The sequence below is a fragment of the Dermacentor andersoni genome, chromosome 9 (assembly GCF_023375885.2).
Source record: "Dermacentor andersoni chromosome 9, qqDerAnde1_hic_scaffold, whole genome shotgun sequence".
NCBI lineage: Eukaryota > Metazoa > Arthropoda > Arachnida > Ixodida > Ixodidae > Dermacentor > Dermacentor andersoni.
Window position 1 is genome coordinate 123,028,850 of NC_092822.1, and position 27,327 is coordinate 123,056,176.

The following is a 27,327-nucleotide window of genomic DNA, read 5'->3' on the forward strand; positions in this document are numbered from 1 at the left end:
TCAGTGAAATTTTTTTATCTGCTATCGCCGCATAGGACACACATGGCTGATTTGGTCGCGAATGTATACAGAGATATTAAATGGCCCACAACGATACCTTTATAAACAGTGCAGGACAATGCATGAAGGCGTTTGTTACAAAGAGCCCTGCGTTCGCGAGCAATCTGCTTAGTTTTTCCTAATGGTCCCTTTGTGCTTTTAATAAAGCAATATTTACGCAGGAACGTTTCATTTTTGTGAATACCTGGATGTAAAAATTGTTGATGCGAAGGCTCTACATACATTCTTTGCAATTAACCATTCGAAAAATATTCAATTCGCTTCAGCTAGTATTACATTCGTATTTGGTTCGGTCTCAAGTACTCTCGTTCGCGCACCACCATATATTTAACACACTGCACTCGCTACTTTTTGGTTAGAAGCGCCATGTCACGGTGATACACATGTTGGTGTTCTTGACCTGAAAGTTCCGAAACCGCAGCGTTATCAAAGAAAGGTCAAATTGTCACCCGCTCGACTTTAGCACAGTACGAAGCTACAACGGAAACCCATGTGGATTTCTCAGAAAGAAAGTTTCGCAGTTGAGATAAAATTTCTCCTGGTCCGGGATTCGTAGCTAAGATCAACGCCTTTCCGCTCGCTTACCATCTGAGCGAACCAGGAGGCTAACAGAGCACTGGCACTCGGAGCACTCGGACACTTAATATAGCAAATCAGTTCAGTGGAAGCCTGCAAGGTGCACGCAATATACATATATATATATTGCACGGTTATTGTTGGGGGGCCAAGATACGCCCCAATTAGGGTGCAAAATTTTCCTAAAGAGTGCATCTTGAAATCGCGCGTCGCGGCACAGCTTCGTTCGTCGCATTGACCGAGTTACGCTGAAGTGTACTACGATACTAGTTTCGCGAGCTATACGGGGTGTTCAATTTTTTTGTTAACAGAATTTTTAATCATTCTTGGCACGAAGCACACATGTACTCCTTGAGCTATGTTCCTCTCAGAGGCGGACATTATGTGCATGAGAAATCAAAGAGAATATCTGACCAACAAATTTTCACTAAAAAACCCTTACACATTACATAACCACTTGTATTGCAATTTGAAAATTGTAGCCGGTGAATTCTAAAGTCATATCCACTTCTTTTTTTGGGGGGGGGTTACGTGCCAAAACCACTTTCTGATTATGAGGTACGCCGTAGTGGGGGACTCCGGAAATTTCGACCACCTGGGGTTCTTTAACGTGCACCTAAATCTAAGTACACGGGTGTTTTCGCATTTCGCCCCCATCGAAATGCAGCCACCGTGCATATCCACTTAGAGCGAATTCTGGGGACAACACGTTTCAATATATACGCTTTCTTAAAGTTTGCAAGAAGGCGCACCAGTGTTCCAGTAATTTTTGAGTTTAAGTGCAATGCATAAAAAAGTGTGTAGTTAAAAATTAAATGGAACAACACTGCATTTTTACCAAGAGTTTGACAGCCCGTATCTCAAAACTGGTGTTCGTTTCAAATTTCGTGATGCAAGCGGATGTGCCTTTTGAAATAACTCAACTCAATATGTGTATTCCAATATGTTAGCTAAAGTAAATAGTTAAAAGTATATTAGTAAAATTTTGTTAGCCAAGTGGTTGTAAGGTTTTATTAAATCGGGGCAAAGTACTAAGGCGTTATCGTGTACACGTGAGATATGGGAGGCTTTCTGCATCGAACGAAAAGGTGGCACGTGTGTGAGTGTGCCATCGATATCACTCCTCACCAAGGAAATCCCGTTTTTCTAACAGTGATGATGTCGCCCCTTCGTTGACAATGGTTTTCCAGTATCACTCCTTCATTCCTTGCTGCGTATCTTACCTTGTATATCCTCTGCTTCTCCTTCACGCACCTGTACGTATTTGACATGTGCACAATAAAAGATTGCTTGATAGTCCGTGCTTCGTCCATCTCCTTCTTGTGTCTTGCGCGGTTACTTGTGTTTTCTCTTTTGATGCGTGTATCAGCGTTACATGGCGCCACTGACAGGGACGCATGCAATGTGGATGACTATTACTGCTCACGGAGAACACAAACACCAGATGGTGCACAAGTAAAATTTGTCACAATGTTCAACATGCAACTCGTCTTTGACAAGTGCCGGAGTGCTTTCGCCCTGCCTGATGTAATTCAGACTATGCATCTCCAGACTCGCTTACACCCCGACATTTGTTCATTGCGTCTAACTTCGATGCACCTCACACACTCTTGCTCAGAATATGTGCGATACACCGCTGCCTGCCCAACATTAGATTATTTCAGTGCAAACTTGCACTTAATGCAAATCACACACACACACGCACTTAATGCAAATCACACACACCCGCACACACATGCACAAATAAATAAATGGTGTACATTTTTGAGCATGAGGATGACTTATTGCACCGGCAAGTGATGTTCGAAAATTTGCAGTAATAGCCACTTGAATACAGACTATGATGCAGTCAATAATTACGCTTTTTAAGCGGTCCTCGTCGTGGACGCATCATTAATGCTAAATGCTGTGGTGGCATTTGTTAGGTAGAAATCAAACCAATTTTCCTGACTCAACGCCATCTCCATAGGCCTACAGCAGCGTTAAAGCAAAGAGCTGATCTCAATAATATTGACTTATCATTGGCAGTACCTTGTTCTCAGCGCGAGATGACACAAAGCGACGGGTTATTTTGCCTTTCATTTATTTCTTGGTTTCAAGACGGAGAGCAAGCAGCAAACGCCGATTCAGATCGAAGCGGGCGGCCTGGGTGCTGTCCTGCCGCGTAATACAGTAACCGGCGGCAGCCGCAGGGTAGTTCACCTAATGTCATGCAGGCAGATATAGCGCCTACACGTTTCACGCTGACGCAAAGCTAGAACCACAAATGGATTAATTTACACCACCCGTGGTTCCTTAACGTGCACCAAATGCGTGGTACATGAGAATTTTTTTTGCATTCCACCTCCATCAAAGTGCTGCCGCCGTGGCCGCGATCGAAACCTCAAACTCGGACTCAGCCGCGCATGACATAGCAACTGAGCTAGCTACGGCGGCGGGTTTTACGCACCACACATGTAGACCCGCTGGTATTTAGGGTGTCCCAGCTAACGTTAGCCACACTGTTAAAAAAAAAGAAAAGGACGATTTAAAGAACACGGTGCGAGAAACGACTTTAAGACCTACGATGTTCGGTTGTCGGAACTCTCGCAACCGAACACCGCTGGTCTAGTAACTATCTCGCACACTCTTTCTTTTTTAAATATTTCTTTATCTCTTTGAATAGCTTGGCTAGCGTTAGTAAGACAAGCTGTTAGCCAAGCCTGTGTGCCGCTTCTCTAAATCCACGGGCAAATTAAGAGAAGCGAACTTCTCCCCACAACACCTCTTACTGGGGAGAAGTCAGCTTCACAGCTGTAAGCTACACACGTGCAGGCCTGCACGTGTGTCAGGGAGGATTAAAAGCAGGGGGAGGCGTCTGGGGGTGTCCAACTCCCTACAGTTTTTTTATTTATTATTTATTGCACCCTCAGGGTCAATGGTATTGCAGGGGAAAGTGGGGGGAAAAAGTTCAACATAACATATGCGCAAAAAAAGAAAATAGCAACACAGCCAAACACTATTATTACACAATATTTGCAAATCACAGATCAGAGTACGCATTTCATAGTTTTAATCAAGGCACATAATTCATAGTTCTAAATAGAAATGCGAAGGAAGAGCATTAACACATGCAAAATACATGAAAGCATTAAAAGTAAAACACAGCGTAAAGTTTCTCTGTAAGGATTAGCTTCACTTATGGAGGCAACAGTCCCGGGTAAGTGATTACACTCTTTAGATGTTTGCAGAACGAATAAATGCAAGGTGAAGCATCAACATGACGGGATGCCAACTTTGTGTTGGTGATCAGGCCGAGATGATATGTAATGGAGTCGCGAATGGAGCTCGTTGTGCAATGCAAGATGATGAAATAGACTGTGAAAGTTAGAGAAATGCAAGAAGTTACGGCGCAACGATAGAGGCCCAATCACACGGGGCTAGTCGCACGCGCCTGGCTTTATGCACCACGCGTCTCCGAGGCTGCGCGCGCTTCAGTGCAACGCTACGGAAGCCTGCGAGCCGACATCACGTGACCATCATGTAAACTTTCGGCACAGGTTAACGATGCGCACATATAAATGGCTGTGTTCCTCAATTAGAAAAAAAGAATTCACAGACGATTATACGATACTCCCTAATGTGAAATTTGAGCACAGCTCTATACGTGTTTTCATTTTGCGATGTATTGGCTGGCGTGGACAATCTGTCTTGTGCGGCAAGCTGCAAATGGAGCAAAGTTTGGCGCGACTGCTTGGTTAATCGGGATCATGAGAGGCAGCACGTGGGTGATGCACGAGTGACGCATGGTCATGATGACACCAACCACCGCAGATAGACCTCAGCTCACGCAGCACTTTGTTTCCATACAGACGATGCACGCTACTCTGGTGCCATCTTGTAGGTATCGTCGCCGCAAAGCCCGACTAGTGCGGCACTACACTTTTCTTCTCACGCCTTTCGCCATATCTTCCTCCACTGCTTTTCTCCTCGCACTCTCTTCGCTATTGCTTCTTTCATCTCCCGCTGCACTCCGCATTCGCTTTCATCTTTCTCTGTGCACGTTCGCTCGGTTACGAGGGACAACGCCGACGCTCGCCGCAAGAACAGGCACCTGAGAGCTGCACTTTAAGAATGCATTACCTCTACACTGACAAATTACATAGAAAAGAGTAGCATAATGATGTTAAGAGGAAGCTTTAGCTTGGGCCCAACTCCGATGCCACCTATTCACATACATGTAAAACGCAGAAACACTTTTCTGAGATAATGACCTGGCCGATTTTAATGAAATGTGTTGCATATTATAAGAAAACTTAAATTGTAACAGCTGTTATTATTTAATTTCGACTTAGGGCCTGCATTATTTGAAAGAAATTTCCAAAGATTGGTAAGCTTGAAAAAATAGAAGCAACAAGTTTACAAATCCGTAGCTTCGTACAAAGAACAAACATCGTCGTTCTGTAAACTGCATGCGTTAGAGCATCTAAAGTGAACAATTTAATTTATCAATTCATATTGTTACATATGGAAAGACACAGACGAAAGAGACTATTTACGCTGTATTTACACCGGAGCCAGACCCCCAGGCAGACACGCTCGCGCCAGGAGCCCAGAGCGTTCGTCTTTTGCTCGGCAGCTAGTCTCTTCAGCATTTGTTGATGGTACCGTAATAATATGTAACATGAATTCGTTACATTGTTTGCAAGGGTATTGCAAAATTCTTGCCGAAATATTATGGCTGTACTTAGGGCCTTGTATAATATATCAATTTTATCCGCTCTAGATTTGCTATCTGATGCAATTTATGGAATTGTGATATCGTTTTTCATTGCCGAGTTACAGAGTTGTAAACTTGATAGCAAATTTTCAGAAAATGACACTATGTTCAACGCTATTAAGAAAATGATGGCCTAAATAAAAAAATCCCTACCAATCGTCACTAGATTTTAACTTTTGTTTTAAATGCAAGAAACCTCATCAAATTTCATGCAGTACGTGGTTGCCAATAAAAACAATTTCTCCTTTCCCATGAATTTACATAGGAGGCCCCGAGCTAAAGCTTCCTCTTGAGAATAAACTTTTCCCAAACACTAACACGCAGGTTTCTGCTGAGGGTAATCTAGCTAAGATCTGTGCTAAGTGCGCGCTTGTGAGCGTATCCTGTGGTCGGCCATTAAGGATGCTAAGGTTAGACTTCATTCTGCTGATGCTGGCTGTCCTGCTAAAGTTCACGAATATAAATTGTGTGGGCTTTGTGCCATTTCTACTGAGTAAATTGTCCTGATTAGGGTCCCAAACTGAGGAAGTGTCTTCGAGCTCAGATCGGATTACTGTTTTGTAGAGCGCCAGCTTAAGAGACTGCAGGGCACGTAGGAAATTGCGTTGGAAGTAGCCTAATGATCCATTAGCGTTGCTTATTACGTGTGCGATGTGTGTATTCCAGGCAAGGTCAGATGGGGGGTGAACACCGACACATTTATAGGATGAAACGGAATCGAAAGGGATGCCATCGATGTAACCCACCAGTAGGGTGTTAGCATGTCTGGTTACACGCATTGACTTGCATTTGCTTGTGTTTAATTACATACGCCATGTTTTGCACCACACAGTGATAGCATTAGGACAGACTGAATAATTACTGTACTGTGGTTACTAGTTAATTCTAAAAATATTTGGCAGTCGTTACCAAACAGATCAATATGGGGTGAAATACAAGCGGACAAGCCATTAATACAGGTTAGAAATCATAGCGGTCCAAGGACAGAGCCTTGCAGCGCACCCGAATAGACTAGCCTGAAGGGACAGTCAATGCTGTTAGCAGAAACAAACTACGGACGAATGGACAGGAAACAGTGAAGCCAGGTAAGTAGTTTGGGGTCAAAGTTAGGCTGGTGTAATTTATATTTTATTGTTTATCACTTTATCAAATGCCTTAGAAAAATATGTAAAAATATATACGTATACGATACGCAAGAGAAAGAACGATCAGGAATGACACGTAGCTGGTGTGTGAAAGACGTAAGCTATGTTTTGCATGAGTAATTTTTCGAATACCATGTTGCGATGTGTAAGAAAGGGATTAGATCCCAGAAAGTTAGAAAGATTAGGAAACAGGATATGTTCGAGAAGTTTGCTTGGGATGTGAGAGAAATGGGATGATAGAAGAGTGAGGAAAGTCAGGCTAACCGCGTCGCAACCAGGAGAAAGTTTCAATTTATTAATTAGATGCTCTACGCCACACGGGTCTACTATAATCGGAGGCATTCAAGGATGATTATGGCAGTGCGTCAGCGGAGTCGAAACACTTGTCACTGCAGATGAGAACTTGGTCACAAAAACATTGTTAAGGTCAGATGTACACTGTTCAGTAGGTATAATGTTTCTTCCATTGACGCACCAGAATTCATTAATGTTGGCTACTAGTATGGACGGCAGAATGTTTTCGGAGAAGTTTTCTTCTGCAATCCAAAGTGCAGGAACATGTCCCTGAGCAGTGACTCTATGCACAGTCCAATGACAGTCACAAGGTGGTACAGTTGACATAGTTGTGTACGGCAAGCAACAAATGTTTTTCCAACTTCTATGCGTGGTGCCTTTTCAAGCATGAAGCGCTCTTTTTTTATCATTTGCCGTTATGGTTTTGTCCAACCCAAAGCATAATTCCGCTGTGTTCGTTGTTCGCAATTCTGACTCGGGCATATGTATTGAAACAAACGCGCGATGTGATGAATATAGAGAAGACATCTTTTGCTTCAAGGTTAAAAGTGATAAAAAGGGCTTATTTGTTATGAAACGCATATTCATATCATTTCAAAGATAGGTTCCCGGTATGTGGCAAGGCCATATTCAACATATCATAGGACACACACACACAAATCTTATTCCCTTGTAGTAGACCCAGGTGTTAAGAAATCTTGTAAATTGACGAGCCGTCAGGAACGAAAAAAAAAAAAAAAAAAAAGATTCCCAATAGAATACGCAAGCTCACACTTAAGTGAACTACATTGTCCTAAACAAGTAAAATGGGGCAGTTAGCGACGTCCTACGCAACTTATTGTCAGAGTGAAAAAAATAAAAGAAAGGTATGCACACAGGACGCCACATTTTTTTCTTCTCGAGCACAACGAGTATGCAAGCCAAAAAGTAACAACATACAGCATCAAAAGGCAGAAGCAAGGACAACGACAAGCTAAACAGTGATGAACACATTCCTATCCCTTGGCAAATGTGAAAGGAACACTGATCACAAGGTCATGTTATATGTCATTCTGATAAAGCTAGTGGCAGCTCGTGATGAAGCTGATACCTCTATTTGTAGCCATGGCACGTTAAGAGGAAGCTTTAGCTTGGCGCCAACTCCAACTTCCCTATTCAAATATATGTAAAACGCACAGATGCTTTTATGAGACAACCGCCCGAGCGATTGGAAAGAAATGCGTTGCATTTGAGAGAAAAAGGTTCATTATACTGAGTAGAAGCATAATTGTGATGGGGCCTGGAAAGTTCTACAAATATCCCTGAATTAACTGGTAAGCTCTAAAAAAAAAGAAATTTAAAATGAAGTTTACAAATCCATAACTCTGCATCAAAAACAGATCTCACAGTTATGTAATCTGCATCCAATGATAATCCCAAGCGGGCGAATTCCATATATAAATTTACTGCATATATGAATTTGTTATAATGTTTACAAGTTTGGAAAGTACTGCTCACAACTTGGTCTACGTTTCAGGGCGGTGTATAATACATAAATTTTGTGTGCATTCGGTGCATTATTATTTGCAGTATACAAAATTGTGATAGTCTTTCATCATCATCATCATCAGCCTATTTTATGTCCACTCCAGGATGAAGACCTCTCCCTGCAATTTCCAATTACCCATGTCCTGCCCCAACCAATTTCAACTAGTGCCTGCGAATTTCCTGATTTCATCACCCCACCTATTCCTCTACCGTCCTCGACTGTGCTTGCCTTTTCTTGGCACCTATTCTGTAACCTTAATGGTCCACCGGTTACCTAATCTACGCATATAGATGACCCGCCCAGCTTCATTTTTTTTCTCTTAATGTCAATCAGAATGTCGGCTATCCCCGCTTGCTCTTTGATCCACACCGCTCTCTTTCTGTCTCTTAATGTTACGCCTAGCATTCTTCGTTCCATCGCTCTTTGCGTGGTCCTTAACTTGTTCTCAAGCTTCTTTGTCAGGCTCAAAGTTTTTGCCCCCCCCCCCCTTATGTCAGCACCTTGATAGTACACCTTTCTTTTCAATGATAGTGGTAAGCTTTCAGCCAGGATGTGGCGATGTCAGCCATACGCACTCCAACCCATTTCTATTCTTCTGCAAGTTTCCTTCTCATGATCAGGGTCCCCTGTGAGTAATTGCTCTAGGTAAATGTACTCCTTTACAGACTCTGTAGGCTGACTAGCAATCCTGCTCGCTTGCCAGGCTATTGAGCATTGTCTTTGTCTTCTGCATATTAATCTTCAGCCCCACTATTATACTTTATCTGTTAAGGTCCTCCATCATTTGTTGCGACTCGTCCCCAATGTTGCTGAACAGGTCAATGTCATCCGCAAACCAAAGGTTGCTGAAATATTCGCCATTGATCCTCACTCCTAAGCTTTCCCAGTTTAGGTTGAATACTTCTTTCAAGCACACAGTGAATAGCATTGGAGAGATTGTCTCCTTGTCTGACCCCTTTCTTTATGGGTATCTTCCCACTTTTTTTGTGGAGAATAGAGGTAGCTATTTTAAAAGATATTTACTAAGCGTCCTGTACTCCTTGATTACGCAATGCCTTTGACTGCTGGTATCCCTACTGAATCAAATACCTTTTCGTAATCTATAAAAGCCATATAGAGAGGCTGATTGTACTCTGCAGATTTCTCGATTACCTGATTGACGTCATGAATGTGATCCATTGTAGAGTATCCCTTCCTGAAGCCAGCCTGTTCCCTTGGTTGACTGAAGTCCGGTGTTGCCCTTATTCTATTGGAAATTGTCTTGGTGAATATTTCATATATTACTGGAAGTAAGCTAATAGGCCGATAATTTTTCAATTCTTTAACGTCTTCTTTGTTGTGGATTAGCATAAAGTTGACATTATTCCAGTTCTCTGGGACCCTTGAAGTCGATATACACTTCGTATAGAGAGCTGCCAGTTTTTCAAGAATTATGTGTCCTCCATCTACGATTAAATCGACTGTTATTCCATCTTCTGCCGCTTTTCCTCATTTCATGCCTTGCAAGGCCCTTCTAACTTCATCGCTACTTATAAAGGGAGCCTTTGTGACTTGTTCATTACTACTTCGAACGGAGGTATTGTGGCTGCTCTGGCTACTGTACAGGTCAGTATAATTATTCCGCTGCTTTTACTATATCTTTGAGATTGCTGATGATACTACCCTGCTTATCTTACAGTGCATACATCTTGATTTGTCCTATGCCAAGTTTCCTTCTCACTGATTTCATGCTGCATAATCTTTTACTGCTTTTACTGGTTTTTCACTGAGTTAAAAATTGTAAACTTAAGATTTGAGTTGGTTTTCTTTGAATTTCTTTCTTCAATACTGCTCTTCAATTTTCCAGTTTTCAGCAATTTTTCAAAGATTGATGGCCTAGCTAATAAAGAAATACGGGTTTCTACAGTGGGAAGAGTAACTTTTCTCACTTTTTTTTAGATGCAACAAACCTCATAAAATTCAGTGCAGTACACGCCGAAAAAAAAAAAAAAGAAACGATTTCGCCGCTACTATGTATTTAGAGAGAAGGTCCAGAGCTAAAGCTTCCTCTTAACTGTAACAGTGGCGGAGAAATAGCACTACATTGCCTACAACGGCAGCACAGAGGCGAGAATTCGCTGGGGAAGTGTTGCAGTGCATCCTTCACTTCCCTCCTACGAGCAGTGCAGCAGACGGGCGTGACATGCCCTGTCGCCCGTCAGAACAGACGCGACCCGCGCTTCGCTTCACGGAATTCATGCAGCGAGGCGAACGCTGCGTGTCCCGCAAGCCAACGAACTACGAACTCGGACCAGCAGCACGTCTCAAGCATGTCGCGGCAAAACACGTTGCTCGCCCTCTGTGCGCCGCTAATGCAACCATAATCGGATGGATGGCACCAGCTGTATGAACACCGCTTATACACCGGTGTCGCGCGGCGGAGGAAGTACTAGTCGCAGACAACAGACAAGCACTACATCTGGCCGTCGCTCATCATTGGGTAAAGTGACTCGCCGATTTCGCTTCACTGCACGAAATTAGTAAGGCGGAGACTGCGCCGGCGCGGTGAACCGGAGAACTGGCACGCTCGGTCGCCCACTGCAACACGCGTGCAGCGAACGAGATGCTTTACGCTCCGCTTCGCCAGCTCCGTACAGTGCAGGAAGAGCAGCGGGCTCCATCGGGCCAATCAAAAACGACAGCCCGCTGTCTCATAACCTGTCCGCCGCTGATACTCCCGTGCACTACACCGGCTTAACGGAATGATCAAGAAACGATTAACAGACAACGGGCAAACTGATTCCTCGTTCTCCGAGACACGCAGCCGGTGAGTATCAATTTTTTTTTTTTTTTTTCTGCATGTGGTCATGTTTGCTCCCATCGTCTATTTATAAATGTTTCTCTAGCTAGCCCAGCAATAAATTCTTCGAAGAGTTGTAAACGCAGACAAGCTCGCAGAGCGCGCCGGAACGCGGAGTTATGCGGAAGGTGCAACCAAAATGAGCAGGTCCGCGCCGCGACTGCGGTCATATCTCTCGCGGTTTCAAAGTGCTCACCGAAAAATATAAAAATGCCACACAAAATATGGGGGCTTCTCCTCTAGATGATCCCCAGCAATCTGGTAGGTTTCAGACGCATGCAAGGCTTTGGGGTTAACAAAGTTTCCGGCAAAAGTCGTCTCACGATGAATGACGACGTCAACGCGATTAGCATTGAATCAACGTAGCGACGAACCGCGCTGCCACAGCCGAAACACGCCGTTTGTGATGCATGTATTACTGCAGTCGGGCTTCTCTCTTGCGCTTCCTATGGACACGCTGCGTCATCTGGCTACGCCGCCATAAAGACCGCGTGTGGCGCGCGCGTGAACACGTGTTCAGATAAGACTGGCAGAAAATTACTGACGCGGGTTCGATTCCGCCTAACACCAAAGAAGTTTTCTTTTTGTCGTTGAAGAGCTGCACATACCCATATTCACATACCCAGTGGGCCGAGTTGGCCCGATGGTTGGTTTCGAACCAGCTTCCCTTAGCACAGCAGCCCGACGGTCTGTACACTACACCATCTACTACCCAGCGACGCAAGTTGGTGGGAAAACGGTGACAGGCAGACAGTCTGTCACCGAATAGACATAACCCGGATAGTACGTAAAGTATCTTAAGAATGCTAACTACATAAAAAATGACAATAAGCGTGGTACAGCTCTGAGCATCGCTGTATAACATGCGGCGCCGTGAGCATTTTATGAGTGCCACTTACCCGCACGCTGAGGGAGCTGACGGCCTCTTCGAAGCGTTCCTCGTCGGCATGCATCAGCTTCTCTACGGCAGTCCAGTCCAGGCCAGGACCGGACATCTGCGAAAACAGGGTGGCAGAGAGCAAGTGAGAAAAGACGCCGCGCTAAAAAAAAAAAAAAAAAGGCAAAGCAAAGGTAACCAAATTGCGGTGTTTAAAGAAGTACTGACGCATAAAGGTGCATGTGGTTTTGTGGCGCAACGGCCAATGATAGCCAAGGAGCGCCATGAAACGGTATGATGTAATCAATGACAAGAGGTATCTGTGGCATGGCTGTAAAGCGGTCAAAATGTACACGCTGTTAATTGCGCACAACATACCGTATGCGCACTAAAACAACGACAATGACACGTGAGGAGTCATATGAATATAAACAAGTAATAAATTAAGGGTGATACTAAAGTATGTCAGTGCCAGTAACACTACATTGCATAACAACAACAACTAAACGCAAGGGCCTGGAGGCACGAAGTGCTGACGCTTATTTTCCAGGTGGTATAAACTCTTTCACGCACTCTTCGCGCGTAAAAGTTCAGATATATTAAGTCCGAAGGTTGGAGAATAGTTATATTTCATTTCGTACTAAACTTATCTCGAAATTCCCAACCTGCCATCGGCGACGTTAGCGTGACGTCACGGCACAGCATATTTACCTACAGCGCAAGCAAATCAGACGGAACACGAAGGAAGGGCTACACGTCGCGTTACGTTTGACTCGTCGCGCTCTGTGGTAAAGGTGCTGTCGTATACCGTCTCGCCCAACTTCTTACGGCTCTTCATGATGTGAGGCAAGATTTGCCGATTCGTGCAGCGATAAAGCTACGACGGCGTTGCTCATAAAATCACGAGTGCTGTACGCGTTTCTCCCGGCTGCGCTCGCGTGCGTAGCATTTGTAGAGATCACAGGAACGGTGCGAGACGGTGTCGTGTGACGTCATGACGCACCCACCTCCAGAGTATGTCAATGACGTCATGAGATGACACACCCTCCTCCAGAGTACCGAAACAGAGTGGTCAGCAGAAGCGAGCATATTATAACAAATTATTCAGGGCACTCGGACTGCAGCTTCGGTACGCGTAAATAAATGGCAAGTCGAGGAGTCATAAATGCCAGTACTCCTCTAACCTTGGGACACTGCGCACTATATAGCTATGAGGCAGTGGAGGCCTCCGGATTAGTTTCGAATCAAAACGCCAAGCAGGGAGGCAAACGTACTCCAAATCAAACAGCGCGAAACGGACGACGGACAAAGGGTGAGACAACACGAGCGCTGGCTCAAAACTAAACGTTTTATTATACTGACAATATTAACACACACACACACACACACACACACACACACACACACACACACACACACACACACACACACACACACAAACACAAAGGCACGTGGTGCATGCATAGGATAGGCGCATCAGGAAATCGCGCCACTCAAGCACAACAAAGAATTTATGAGTAGCATGGTGAACCTTGCATATCACGACATTGTGTGTCTGCGTGTAGAGACGAGAGGCCCCATTCCGACAGAGTGACACAGGTCAAGTCGAGACGTCTACACAAAGTGCGGGCTAGACTCGCCAAATTCGTGACGATTGGCAACCCTATCTTTCTTTAGTGTCTGTGATGGTAAAGAGGGAGGCGGTGCTTGTACAGGTAGAGGGGAATGGCTACTAAGAGAGGTAGCACTCAATGCTGCTGTGGACCAAGGCGCACGAAGGATCAGGATCATGATAACGCTGCGATTGTACATACATTATTTTCCGTCTCGCGCTTCATCAGTGCAAAGCGTTTGTTGGTGCTATAGTTGGTAATTCGTAACTATTACATCTGTCGACATTCCACATGTGCTAGCTCTGTCATGTGATTTGCTTTTTTTTTTTTGTCTTGTGCCCCTCTCTACATCAAAAAAAAAAAAATATTTCTAAGTGTCTGGCATGAAGCTGCAGCTGGAAGTTAGCCCTCGCGCCTGTCGTCTTGCGCGTTTCAGTGTTATATCAAAATTCTGCGCTAGAGATCTAGGCACGAGCTGCGCTCTGTCTACGTCACCAGGGTCGGTCGGTCGGTCGTGAGTGGTGGACGATGAGAAAGGAATAGAACCGAGCGAATGGAATCGCTGCACACATGACTGCAATTTATAAAATGGATCAAACCAATCGAATATGACGTGACGTCTATGCATTTCATTGTTCTCTGCATAAAATGTCCCAAAAAGCATGCATAGCATATCGACGATCTAAGCAACGGAGACCGTCCTCGGGAAAGAACAGTGGCGGCATGTGACCTTTTCCGACTGAAACAAAACAGCAAGAACCTTTTAACCAGACTTTAACAGTACTGTTAATAAACACACATGTCTAAGAAATAACTTTTTGGCCCAGGGGAAATCCACATCTGGCGGAGCGGCCGGACACTCGCTGATAACGATATGACACTCAATAGGCGCACGACAAAGGAATGAATGAATGAATGTATGGTGTTTATTGGCGCAATGGCAAGGTATGGCCAAATTGCGCCAAGCCAGTGTTGATGAGTTTGCAGAGGAGTTATGACTTCTATGAAGTTGATGTGACGTGGCTGTAAAGGGGCCTTAAAAATGGTCGCTCTAATGTGCATAAAGTCATGTGTGATAAGATTATGGCAATGACAAAAGACATGTACTATGAACATTAAGGTGCATTGCGAAATAATGATACCATATAAAAATGTATAAGATTCTAAAATTCACTAGAGCACCACGGCCTCGTTAGAGCCCTTGAGACACAAGGGCCTAGAGGCATGTGCTATACAAAGCACCTATCACAGCGGCATCCTCTGGAAAGAGGATGCGCTACGAGTTTAATGGGCTTATTACATGTTGGACAACATCATTTAAAAAGTTGAGGACTGTCTTGGTGTTAAAAAGTGGTTCCTTACCAAGAAACATAGCCGGGTGTAGAGGGATGTAATAATGGTATGCAAGCGGAAAATGTTTTTTTCTCTGTTTCGGCTTCCCGACACTCCAGGAGCACATGGAGGACGGTCAACCTCTCGCCGCATCTACCACAGGTTGGAGGTTCACTTCCAGTAAGCAGAAAATTATGGGTGCCAAATGTGTTGGGGAGGGCCAAAAACCTAGCTGTGGCTTTATAACGTGCAGTTTGTTATTTGTTTGCGCGTCCCACGTGCACTGCCAGTGGTTTCGCAGTTTATTTCGTAAGAGAGGCCTCAGATCTGTGACAGGCACATCTGCGGCAGGGTCAACAGCTTGCGACGCGATTGACGTGGCCATCTCGTCCGCCAGAACGTTACCTTCGATTCCCCTATGGCCAGTGACCCAGCATATTATGATATTCTGGTTAGATGAGTACGCTTTACACAATACCGAATACAGTTCATTGAATACGGGATTTTTTTATGTTTGCTGAGTGACATTAAAGCCTTCACGACGCTTAGAGAGTCTGTACAGATCGCTGCTTTTGGAAGTTTTGATTGTCTTGTATGCTTGACAGCAGAGAGTAATGCGTAGGCCTCGGCCGTAAAGATACTTGTTTCCGGATGCAGTACATCGGATTCGGAGAAGGATGGGCCGACGGCAGCATAGGACACCCCGGCATTTGACTTCGAAGCGTCAGTGTAGAACTCTGCGCAGGAGTGCTTGTACTGAAGTTCTAGGAAATGCATTCGGATTTCGGCCTCTGGAGCGTGCTTTGTAACTTTTACAAAGGATATGTCACATTCTATCCCCTGCCACTCCCAAGAAGGTAAGTAAGAGCTTGGTTAGGTGCATTAAGCGATGCTCGAGGAGTGGGACATGCATTTCATCGCTAAGCTCCTTCACACGCAGCGAGAAAGGCTGTCTTATAGAGGGGCGATTGCTGAAAAGTGTAGCGCACGTCATATCGGTAACGGTACCAAAACATGGATGTTCAAGATTCGAGCGCACTTTAAGGAAATATGTAAAGCTGATGTATGATCTCTGCAGATGGAGTGACCATTCATTCGATTCAGCATATGAGCTTTCAATCGGGCTTGTTCTGAAAGCGCCCGTGGCTAAGCGGATACCTAGGTGGTGAACAGGGTCTAAGATCTTTAGCACGCTCGGGGCGGCAGAGCTATATACCACGGCACCATAATCTAATCGTGACCGGATCAGACTTTACAGAGATTCATTAGGCACTTCCTGTCACTACCCCACGTAGTCTGGGATAGAAGTTTCATTAGGTTCATTGTTTTCAGACATTTTTCTTTAAGATGTTTAATGCGTGGGACGAAAGTGAGTCTATAGTCAAGTATAACACCTAGAAATTTGTGCTTTTTGTTTACAGGTATCTGTTGTCCACACAGTTCTAAGCAAGGATCCGGAACCAGGCCTCTCTTTCTTGTAAACAAAACACAAGAACTCTTGTGAGGATTGATTTTAAATCCATTTTTCTCTGCCCACCCTGACACCTTGTTCAAACCATGCTGTACCTGTCTCTCGCACACTGCGAGGTTACAGGATTTGAAACCTATTTGAATGTCGTCCACATAGACGGAATCCAAAATGGCCGGTGGTAAAGAAGCACGAAGTGTTGTCATCTTAACAATAAAGAGTGTGCAACTAAGCACGCCTCCCTGGGGTACACCAGTTTCTTGTGTAAAAGGACGTGCGTCCTTCTACTGCGTTTGAGAGAAGACTCTTGCCCACAAGGGTTCGACGGGATTTTCGTGGCGCGGGCTGCTTTCCCAGAGCGATTCACCCCTAAAGAAAGCCGAATGGTCAGGCCGGGGGAACTCCTGTGCCCATTTGGGATAACCGGTGGGTAACCGGTGGGTAACCAGCGGCCACGAGGTTTCGAACCCACGACCTCCCGCAGCCGAGGCGGACACTCTACCACGAGGCCACGGCTGCGGTGACAGCACATTGCCGACTTTTACCCGGAAGGTACGATTGGACAAGCAGCTTTTTATTACGTTTAGCATATTACCATGAATGCCCATTTCTGACAAATCTCTCAAGATTCCGTAGCACCATGTTGTATCGTACGCCTTCTCCATATCGAGGAATATCGATAAAAAAAACTGTTTGTGTACAAATGCGTCACGGATATTTCCTTCAATACGTACAAGATGGTCGGTTGTGGAGCGCCCTTCTCGGAAGCCACGCTGATAGGGATCAAGCATTTTGTTCTGTTCAAGGAAATGGATGAGTCGCCGATTTATCATTTTTTCAAATACCTTACAAATGCAACTTGTGAGGGCTATCGGGCGGTAACTTGCCACTGAGGAAGGGTCTTTCCCTTGTTTTAAAACAGGGACCACAATGGCTTCTTTCCATGCGGTCGGAAGGTACCCTGCGTCCCAGATAGTGTTGAAAAGTTTAAGTAGTGTAACTTGCGTGTCATTGTGTAAGTTTTTCAGCATTTCATACATGACTCTATCAGATCCCGGTGCAGAGCTCTTGCATGCGCTAAAGGCAGCTCTCAACTCGGCAATACTAAAAGGACGATTAAACGGTTCATTCTGCCGACACTTTATTATGAGTGGCTTGCATTTTTCTATTTGTTTATATTTGCGAAAGGGTTTTGAATAATTGGTGGAACTTGACACGCTCTCAAAGTGCTCCCCAAGTGAGTCTGCCTGTTCAAGCAGCGTATCGCTTTCCGTGTTTACCAGGGGGAGTGAATATGTTCGTCGTCCTTTTATCCTATTAACCCTGTTCCAGACTTTCGCCTCATCTGTATAAGAGTTGATACCCGATAAAAACTTCTGCCAACTCTCTCTCCTGGCCTGTCGGTGCGTTCTCCTGGCTTGAGACTTTACTTTTTCGAAGTTAATAAGATTCTCTGCAGTGGGAGAGGCGTGTAACGATCCCCACGCTTTGTTCTGTTTCCTACGGGCGATCGTACATTCGTTGTTCCACCACGGTAAACGTCGTTTGCATGCCAAACCACTTACTCTGGATATGCATTTTGATGCGGCATCTATTATGAATGCTGTAAAATACTACACAGCAGCATCAATTTCTAAAGAAGACATGTCATTCCTTGAGATACTAGTATGAGTTCGAAATTTCACCCAGTCGGCTGTATCGATCTTCCACCTAGGAGCCTGTGGTACATATTCGTTTTATTTATATGTTCTCAGCAGTATGGGGAAGTGGTCGCTCCCGTAAGGATTGTCCATAACTTCCCATTCGAGTTCAGGCAGTATGGACGAGGAGACTATGCTGAGATCAATTGAGGAAAAGGTTCTGTTTGCAAGACAGTAATATGTGGGTTCCTTCTTATTCAGAAGGCACGCACCAGAAGAAAAAAGGAACTGTTCAAGAAGACGACCACGCGCATCTATACGAGAGTCGCCCCACAGGGAGCTGTGCGCATTGAAATCGCCAAGAACAACATAAGGTTCTGGCAACTGATCTATAAAGGACTGAAATTCATGTTTCGTTAAATTATAATGTCACATCAGCACCAGCCTGGTTACGCCCACTGCAGGGCAAAGGCCTGTCCCATACTTCTCCAACTACCCCGGTCATGTACTAGTAGTGGTCATGTTGTCCCTGCAAACTTCTTAATCTCATCCGCCCACCTAACTTTCTGCCGCCCTCTGCTACGTTTCCCTTCCCTTGGAATCCAGTCTGTAACTCTTAATGGCCATCGGTTATCTTCCCTCCTCATTACGTGTCCTGCCCATGCCCATTTCTTTTTCTTGATTTCAACTAAGATATCATTAACTCGCGTTTGTTCCCTCACCCAATCTGCTCTTTTCTTATCCCTTAACGTTACACCTATCATTATTCTTTCCATAGCTCGTTGCGTCGTGCTCAATTTAAGTAGAACCCTTTTCGTAAGCCTCCGCGTTTCTCCCCCGTACGTGAGTACTGGTAAGACACAGCTGTTATTCACTTTTCTCTTCAGGGATAGTGTCAACCTGCTGTTCATGATTTGAGAATGCGTGCCAAACGCACCCCAGCCCATTCTTATTCTTCTGATTATTTCCGGCTCATGATCCGGATCCGCCGTCACTACCTGCCCTAAGTAGATGTATTCCCTTACCACTTCCAATGCCTCACTACCTATTGTAAATTGCTGTTCTCCTCCGAGACTGTTAAACATTACTTTAGTTCTGTGCAGATCAATTTTTAGACCCACCCTTCGGCTTTGCCTCTCCAGGTCAGTGAGCATGCATTGCAGTTGGTCCCCTGAGTTACTAAGCAAGGCAATATCATCAGCGAATCGCAAGTTACTAAGGTATTCTCCATTAACTCTTATCCCCAATTCACCCCAATCCAGGTCTCTGAATACTTCCTGTAAACACGCCGTGAATAGCATTGGAGAGATCGTATCTCCCTGCCTGACGCCTTTCTTTATTGGAATTTTGTTGCTTTCTTTATGGAGGACTACGGTGGCTGTGGAGCCGCTATCGATATCTTTCAGTATTTTTACATACGGCTCGTCTACACCCTGATTTCGCAATGCCTCCATGACTGCTGAGGTTTCGAATTTGTAATGTGGGGGCATGTAAGGAGAGCTAATAGTGATGAGTTTGTTTAGGAGAACAGCTCGAACCGCCACTGCTTTAAGAGGCGTTTGTAGCTGTAAAAGTTGACACGCAACTCTCTTACGGATAACAATGGCGACACCGCCCGATGATGCGACAGCATCATCGCGATCTTTGCGAAAAATTATATACAGTCGGAGAAAGTTTGTGTGCTTTAATTTTAAGTGTGTTTCCTGTAAACACAGCACTTTTGTATTGTGTTTGTGGATGAGTTCTTGCACATCATCAAGGTTTTAAGGAGACCTCTGACGTTCCATTGAATTATCTGTGTATCCATGTTGGTAGTAAACAGGTGCTGTGTGTACAGAAACAGAAGTATTAATTACAGAGATTTCAGAGGTTAGATTACAGAGCTCTTTCGAGGCCCTGTAATCGGGGTTTTGCCCTTTCTGAAGCGTTCGAGGGAGCCTCGCCGCTCCTTAGGCGCTTGGCGCGCCGTGGGGATAAGTGTGGTGTCCATTGCCTCTTGTGAGGCGCCGGACACGTGCTCTTGCGAGCGAGAAGTTACCAGGGAGAGTCCCGCCTTGTAGGGCAAGACCCCTGCGCCCACCAGCCCGGAGGTCGATGGGGCTCCTTGAGGGATTTGGCTGCGCCGGCTGTTGCCAGCGCTGGAAGGGGCCAGCGCTGGAAGGGGCCGGGGAGGTTGGGGCAGCCTCGGCTGCGCCCACCTTCGGGGTCGATCGCCCGGTCTGCTGGGTTGGCGTAGCAGCGCTATAGCTGCAGCCGCCGGGGGGGTGGGGGGGGGGGGGGGTTGGCGGATGGCGTCACTGCCGCCTCACTGGGTGTGGGTCGGACAGCCGCCGGAGACCTTTGGGGCGCTGCCCCCTGACGCGCCACTTCGGCAAAGCTGGTCTTTGGAAGGTATGCTACCCGGCTGCGTGCCTCTTTGAACGATGTTTTCCTTTACTTTGATTGTGACTATTTCTTTTTCTTTCTTTCAAGACAGGCATGACCATGAGTATGCGGCATGCTCGCCATCACAGTTCACGCAGTGTGGAGCGTTTTCGCATGTTTCAGCGACATGGTCACGGGAACTACATTTTGCACATGTCGGCCGGCCTCGGCAGTTCTGGGAACTGTGGCCGAAACGCTGGCATTTGAAGCAGCGGAGAGGATTAGGAACATACGGCCTGACTCGTAGCTTTACATAGCCAGCCTCGAGTGTCTCAGGCAGAATGCTTGAGGAGAAAGTCAGTACAAGATGCTTGGTTTTTATCTCCTTCCCGTCGCACCTTAGCATGATTAATTTAACATTGATCACGTTTTGCTCACTACAGCCTTCAAGCAGTTCTACTTCTGTTAGCTCCATCAAATCGTCGTCAGAAACAACACCACGGCTGGTGTTCATAGTTCGGTGTGGGGTTATTGTTACTGGGGTTTCCCCAAATGACTCAAGTTTAGGAAGATGTTCAAGCTGTTTCGGATTGCGGAGTTCCAAAAGGAGATCGCCGCTAGCCATTTTCGTTGATTTATAGCCTGCACCAAGAGTTTCAGTGAGATACTTAGACACGAGGAAAGGAGAAATCATTCTCATGGTCTTTTCAGGTTTGTTAGAATGAGTTACATGGAATCGGGGGAAGTTTGGCGGTTTGTTTCCGAGAAATTGGAAAATATCTTCGGTGCGCCCTCGTTTCTGAGGGCGATCAGGTAGTCGGGGAAAAGAGGTGGCCATTAGTAGTATGGTGTTTTCGGCAGGGATGGCCGCCGCCCACCATGGAGCCCAACCAGGGGACGACACAGGACGGAAAGTCTTCAGTTCTGCGCACGCCAGCGGTATAACCCCGCTATAACCGAATTCATATACCTCAGACTGAATATAATGCACAGGGTTAACCCTTGCTGCCTACGAAGCCGGAAGTAACACGAAAATAAAGAGAGGACAGGAAAGATTGAAAGTGAGAGAAAGACGAAGGTTGGAGGAAGAAAGAGACAGGAAAAGTACTACCGATTTCCCCTGGGTGGTGGGTCAGTACGGGGGTGCCGTTTATGTGAAGCAGAGGCCGAAGAGGTGTGTTGCCTCCGCCGGGGGGCCTTAAAGGTCCAAACACCCGGCATCGGCTCAACCCCCAGCACGACAAAGGAGAACCGGCAAAAGCACGCATGCGTCAAAAAATGAATAAAGAATGAATGAAGCGGTGAAAATATTTTTCAGCCCAAAGCGAACGTTTACTATACTCCAAAGTACCAAAAAAAGAAAAAAAAAGCTCGCTCCCAACAGAGACTGTCAAGTGTAGTCGACTGTCAAGAATGTACAGAGACCTGTACATTCTTGACAGTCGACTACACTTGACAGTCTACTGGAAGGTCGACGAATAGAAGACGAAGAAGGAATGTTCTACATGAATAAGTTTATTCCCCACACCCTGAGGCACTGCCTATTTATTTTCCTCGTATTTCACCTTGAAACCGAGACGTCCACTCAATCACTGCAACGAGCACGCAACCTCCAAAAGTGGTTGGACGCACGAGGAGAAACGTACGACAAAAAAAAAAAAAAAAATCGACGGGGGCTCCCGCGAATACCCGCTCAAACAGCGACACGAAAGATATAAAAGAAAAGGAAACGAAGAACCATACTGTTGCAGTTGCAACAACAACAATATAAACGACAACGACGACGACGACCATGCAGCGGCATTGGCCTTTGATGGTGGCCCCGAAACGAGTGAGGACGATCGGAGAATGACAGCGACCTCCGTTGATCCGGTCAGCACCGATATCGATCGACCTACAGCAGAGACGTCACGACGACCTCTGATGGGCGCTCTAATCGGAAAGGCGGAACCGCATCGCCGTTAAGTCGACTCGCACGCAAGCGATCGCGTCGCAGGGACACTTTAGAGGGGGCCGCCCACATAACGGTGTGTCCTTCCGGCACGCACGTGACCGCGCCGAGCTGCGTTTTTATGGCGCACAGCATGTTATCATGCTGGGAACTGGGTCGACCGCGCTCGTGCGTCACACTTTGGTTTTGGTACAGCACTACGTCAGGTAAAAAGATATCCAGCCTGGGACCAAGCCACCGTTCATGCATTTTTAAGCCTAACATTACGCCCACTAATCCATGATGATATCTTTTTATGCGAAGTATTTTTTGCCTCTTACTAGGCCCATCGTGGTCGGTTTCCGTCTCGCTTCAAATTAGGGGCTGTTACGTTTCGCCTACGACGCGCGGTATAGCCGGCGCGGATGCAACGGACGCCGGGGCTTCCTTCAAAGCGGCGGACATTTTGGCCCGTTCGGAGCTCCCGCAGTCTCCCCGCCAAGCGCGTCCAGGCGTGTTTCAGTGCCACGTGTCTTCGTGTGTGCGTGTGTGTGTGTGTGCCCACGCTTGTCAAAGCGCGGCAGCCGGGGAGAGGAGCTCCCCAAGTGTGAAGCGAGGAGGTCTGTCCGGCGCCCGGCCGGCGGTTGAGTCACTACACTCGTCTCAACATGTATCTCCGCTCGTCCGTGCCCCGCCGTCACGTGGTCACAACCCGTGACCTTCCTTCTTGCCCGCGACGCCGAGACTATAAGAGCAGCTGCCCCCGGACGCCAGGAGAGAGGCTCCGATTTCTTCTGTTGAGTAACGTGCACTCCCGTCTCTCCACTTCGGTCGACCTGACCGCCCGCTCTTTTGCGATGTTAGAATAAACCAGTTGTTCTGTTACCAGTCGACTCATGCTTTGCCGGGACCTTCGGATGCTTCCAGTGCCCCAGGCCGCCAGGCCAACGCTACCCTTGGGGCTTGCGACCCGATTGCAACAACGGGTGTCAGCGCTAAGTTTGCAACAACTCGTGCCAGCGGTGCGATTCTAACAGCCGGTGGCATCGGTGAGATTCCAACAACTGGCTGGTAGCGGTGAGATCGCGACAACGGAGGCCAGCAGCGAAGAGATGCAGTTGACTGTATGCTGAGCAGCACAACGACCATCCGGGAGCAGTGCAACGAGCCCTGTGTGATGACTGGTTGCCTGCAGCGGAACGACTGCGCTGAATTCTTGGCTGCGAGGTTTGGTGAGTGCGGGACTTTCTTCTTCTGAGTTTTGCCAGGCTTTTGTTAGTGTCAGAAACAGAGCTGGTAATTGTGGTTGTCGTTGCTGCCGGGTTAGTTTGCGGCAAGACAATAGTAGGCAGTAGAGAAAGCAGCATTCGGAGCAGCCATGGATTTGAAGTCGTTGCGCAAACCGAAATTGCTGGAGCTTGCAAGAGAGTTGGGTCTGGATGTCTCAGACAAACTCAGAAAACCGGAACTGCTAAGGGCTATTCTTGAGTTAGAAGCTGAGGATGACGAGCTGTCGGAATGCCTTGAGAACATTGAGGAGAGGGAGACGGCAAAAAGACAGGAGCGCGAACTTAAAGAGCAAAAAGAAAGACATGAGCGCGAACTTCAAGAACAGAAAGAGAAACAGGAGCGCGAACTTAAAGAACAGAAAGATGAGCGCGAACGAAAAGAGCAGAAAGAAAAAGAAGAGCGTGACCGTCAACACGCTTTGGAAATGAAGCGTCTCGAGGTAGAGATGGAACGCGCTCGTAATGGAAGTCAGGCACACGGTGCAGGAGAACGAGTATCGTTCAAAATGACTGATTTGATGCGGCCGTTTAAGCTTGGAGAGGACATTGGTTTGTTCCTGGTTAACTTTGAGCGAACGTGCGAGAAGCAGGGGTTCTCTCGGGAAACGTGGCCACAGCGCTTGCTCACTTTGTTACCCGGCGAGGCGGCCGACGTAGTCGCTCGCTTGGAGAGAGAGGAGGCAGAGGATTTCGAGAAAGTGAAATCGAGTCTGCTAAAAAAGTACAGGCTGTCAGCGGAGGCGTTCCGTCGGAAGTTCCGGGAAAATGAGAAAGGCAGAAGTGAGTCGTATACAGAGTTTGCCTACAGGCTAATGTCAAACATGCAGGAGTGGCTCAAAGAAGAGAAAGCGTTTGGTGACCACGAGAAAGTTCTGCAGTGTTTCGGGCTGGAACAGTTTTATAGTCGGTTACCTGAGAACGTGCGGTACTGGGTCTTGGATAGGCCAGACGTTAGTACGGTGGCTAGAGCCGCTGAGCTAGCCGAAGAGTTTGTGACGCGTCGGGCTCGCGGAGCTAAGGACGGTCAAAAGGGTGAATTTGGCTCCAAGTTTGAGAGGCCGAAGTTCACACCCATGAGAGCAAAGGGGGACACACGTAGTTCGGATGCGAGTGAAAGCAGTCCGACCGAACGTAAGGAGACGGCGGCAGCCGAAGCCGAACGCAGAAAACGGTTCGAGACGAGGCAAGCGCGCGTTTGTTATACGTGCCAGAAGCCGGGTCACTTTTCGGCGCAGTGTCCAGAAACAAAAACAAAAGTCGTGTTTTTGTCCTTATGCAGCACTGACGAGAACATGAAGCTTCTCGAGCCTTACATGCGAGACCTCCTCGTGAACGGGAAAGAGTGCCGAGTGCTTCGCGATTCCGCAGCTACGATGGATGTAGTTCACCCCTCCTACGTAGAACCCGATATGTTCACGGGCGAGTGCGCATGGATCAAGCAAGCCGTGGAAGCTCACAGCGTGTGTCTGCCCGTAGCAAGAGTGCTGATTGAAGGACCTTTCGGAGCGCTTGAGACGGAGGCGGCAGTGTCATCTATGCTGCCCCCCCAGTACCCGTACCTATTTTCGAACAGGTCCGATCACCTCCTGCGCGAGAAGGGGCTTTTGTTTGGTGAGGCTAGCGTTCAGGCCTTAACCAGATCGAAGGTTCGGGAGCTCGCTGCAAAGGCGGTAGTTGCGGGACCGACGTTGTCAAACAATGAGAAAGGGTCAGAGGTGCAGCAAGCTGATATTCAGAGCACGCCCGAACTGAATAAAATTGCGCCTGTAGCGTTAAAGGCAGCAGATACTGGAGAGGAAATGCCCGACACGGGAAAGTTAGAAGAGCTATCTGCAGATTTGCTCATCGCGCCTACGTCAGATGGACTTAACAGGTTGCTAAAAGTCAGCCGGTCGGCTTTGATAGCCGAGCAAAAGAAGGATGGCAGCCTAGAAAACATACGCTGCATTGTCAAGGAAGGTATCGCCAAGAAAAATGCTCGCTTTGTGGAAAGAGGTGGGGTCCTGTACCGGAAGTATCTAGACCGCAGAGGAGTGGAGTTCGATCAGCTGATCGTGCCTCAATGCTATCGTCAGGATCTGTTGCGCTTGTCGCATGGGGGTTCGTGGTCCGGACACCTAGGAGTTAAGAAAACTAAGGACCGTCTCTTGCAAGAGTACTATTGGCCAGGGTGTTTTCGGGACGCAGACCACTTTGTGAAGACATGTGACACCTGTCAGCGGGTGGGCAAACCAGGGGACAAATCGAGGGCGCCGTTGAAATTGGTACCTATCATTACGGAGCCTTTTAGACGGCTCGTTATTGATACAGTGGGACCTCTGCCGGTAACAACCACAGGGTACAGACACATTTTGACTGTGATCTGCCCAGCGACAAAGTTCCCTGAAGCAGTACCGCTTAAGGAACTCAGCTCAGTTGAGATAGTCAAGGCACTACTGTCCATATTTGCGCGAGTTGGTTTTCCTGCGGAAATCCAATCAGATCAGGGCACAGTGTTTACTAGCGCTTTGACGACAGCCTTTCTCGAAAGGTGCGGGGTAAAGCTGTTACACAGCTCAGTGCACCACCCCCAGTCGAATTCCGTTGAGAAGCTCCACTCCGTCATGAAGCGCGTGTTGAGAGCATTGTGGTTTGAACAACAAACTGACTGGGAGCTGTGTCTGCCTGGGGTGACGTTGGCATTAAAGACCGCGCCGCATGCGGCTACGGGGTTTTCGCCAGCTGAGCTAGTGTACGGTCGCTCGCTGCGTTCTTCGCTTCGCATGCTTCGAGACGGATCACTGCCCTCTCCAATGGCTGCAGACTATCTCTTCCACAAATGGCCGCCTCCTGCGCTGGAGCCTCGCTTCGCAACAATATTCCTTTGAGGTGCGTTACAAAAAGGGGAGTCTCAACGGTAACGCCGATGGCTTAAGTCGAAGCCCCTAACGTGGGAATCAGCCTCAAAATTGTTTGTTACTGATGTTTTTCTTCCTGAGGCAGGATTTTTAACATATTGCTTTTGTGTAGTGTTTCAAAGTGATGATGTGCTTTCTAGTGCAATTTTCCGATTTGTGGACGCGTTCTGAGTGCTGCTAAACTACTGTAAGGAACTAGACAGTAGTATAAAAGGGGAAAGAGCCTGGCAGGGCTTAGTGAGGGTTGTGCCGTGCTTGCTGACTGAGCGGTTGACTTTCGGCGTAGTTCTAACGCTTGCCGGGAACGAGAACAAAAATGTCAACTCGCCCGAAGTCACTTTGCAGTGTCCTGTGTGAACCTGAACGAGAGAACGAGGCCTTCTCCGTGCGCTGCGCTCAAGAAACGCCGACGGACGCCCGACTTCGGTTATGTGCATCATCGAGCGACATCCCTCCGGACAGCGGATGCAGTCCCCTGACCATCGGGATCTCCTTCCCCCGGCGGGGCGGTCTGTTACGTTTCGCCTACGACGCGCGGTATAGCCGGCGCGGATGCAACGGACGCCGGGGCTTCCTTCAAAGCGGCGGACATTTTGGCCCGTTCGGAGCTCCCGCAGTCTCCCCGCCAAGCGCGTCCAGGCGTGTTTCAGTGCCACGTGTCTTCGTGTGTGCGTGTGTGTGTGTGTGCCCACGCTTGTCAAAGCGCGGCAGCCGGG

The 27,327-nt window shown here is 47.0% G+C and overlaps 1 protein-coding gene across 1 annotated transcript in view; it reads right to left on the bottom strand.

The window, feature by feature from the left end:
- The window catches only part of LOC126529667 (uncharacterized), a 246,707-nt gene that overhangs the window by 135,754 nt on the left and 83,626 nt on the right, over nt 1-27,327 (bottom strand). Inside the window, exon 2 of the mRNA XM_055069943.2 lies at nt 12,101-12,196. Within this exon, the coding sequence (XP_054925918.1) occupies nt 12,101-12,196 (96 nt within the window). The remainder of the gene's footprint in view (nt 1-12,100; nt 12,197-27,327) is intronic.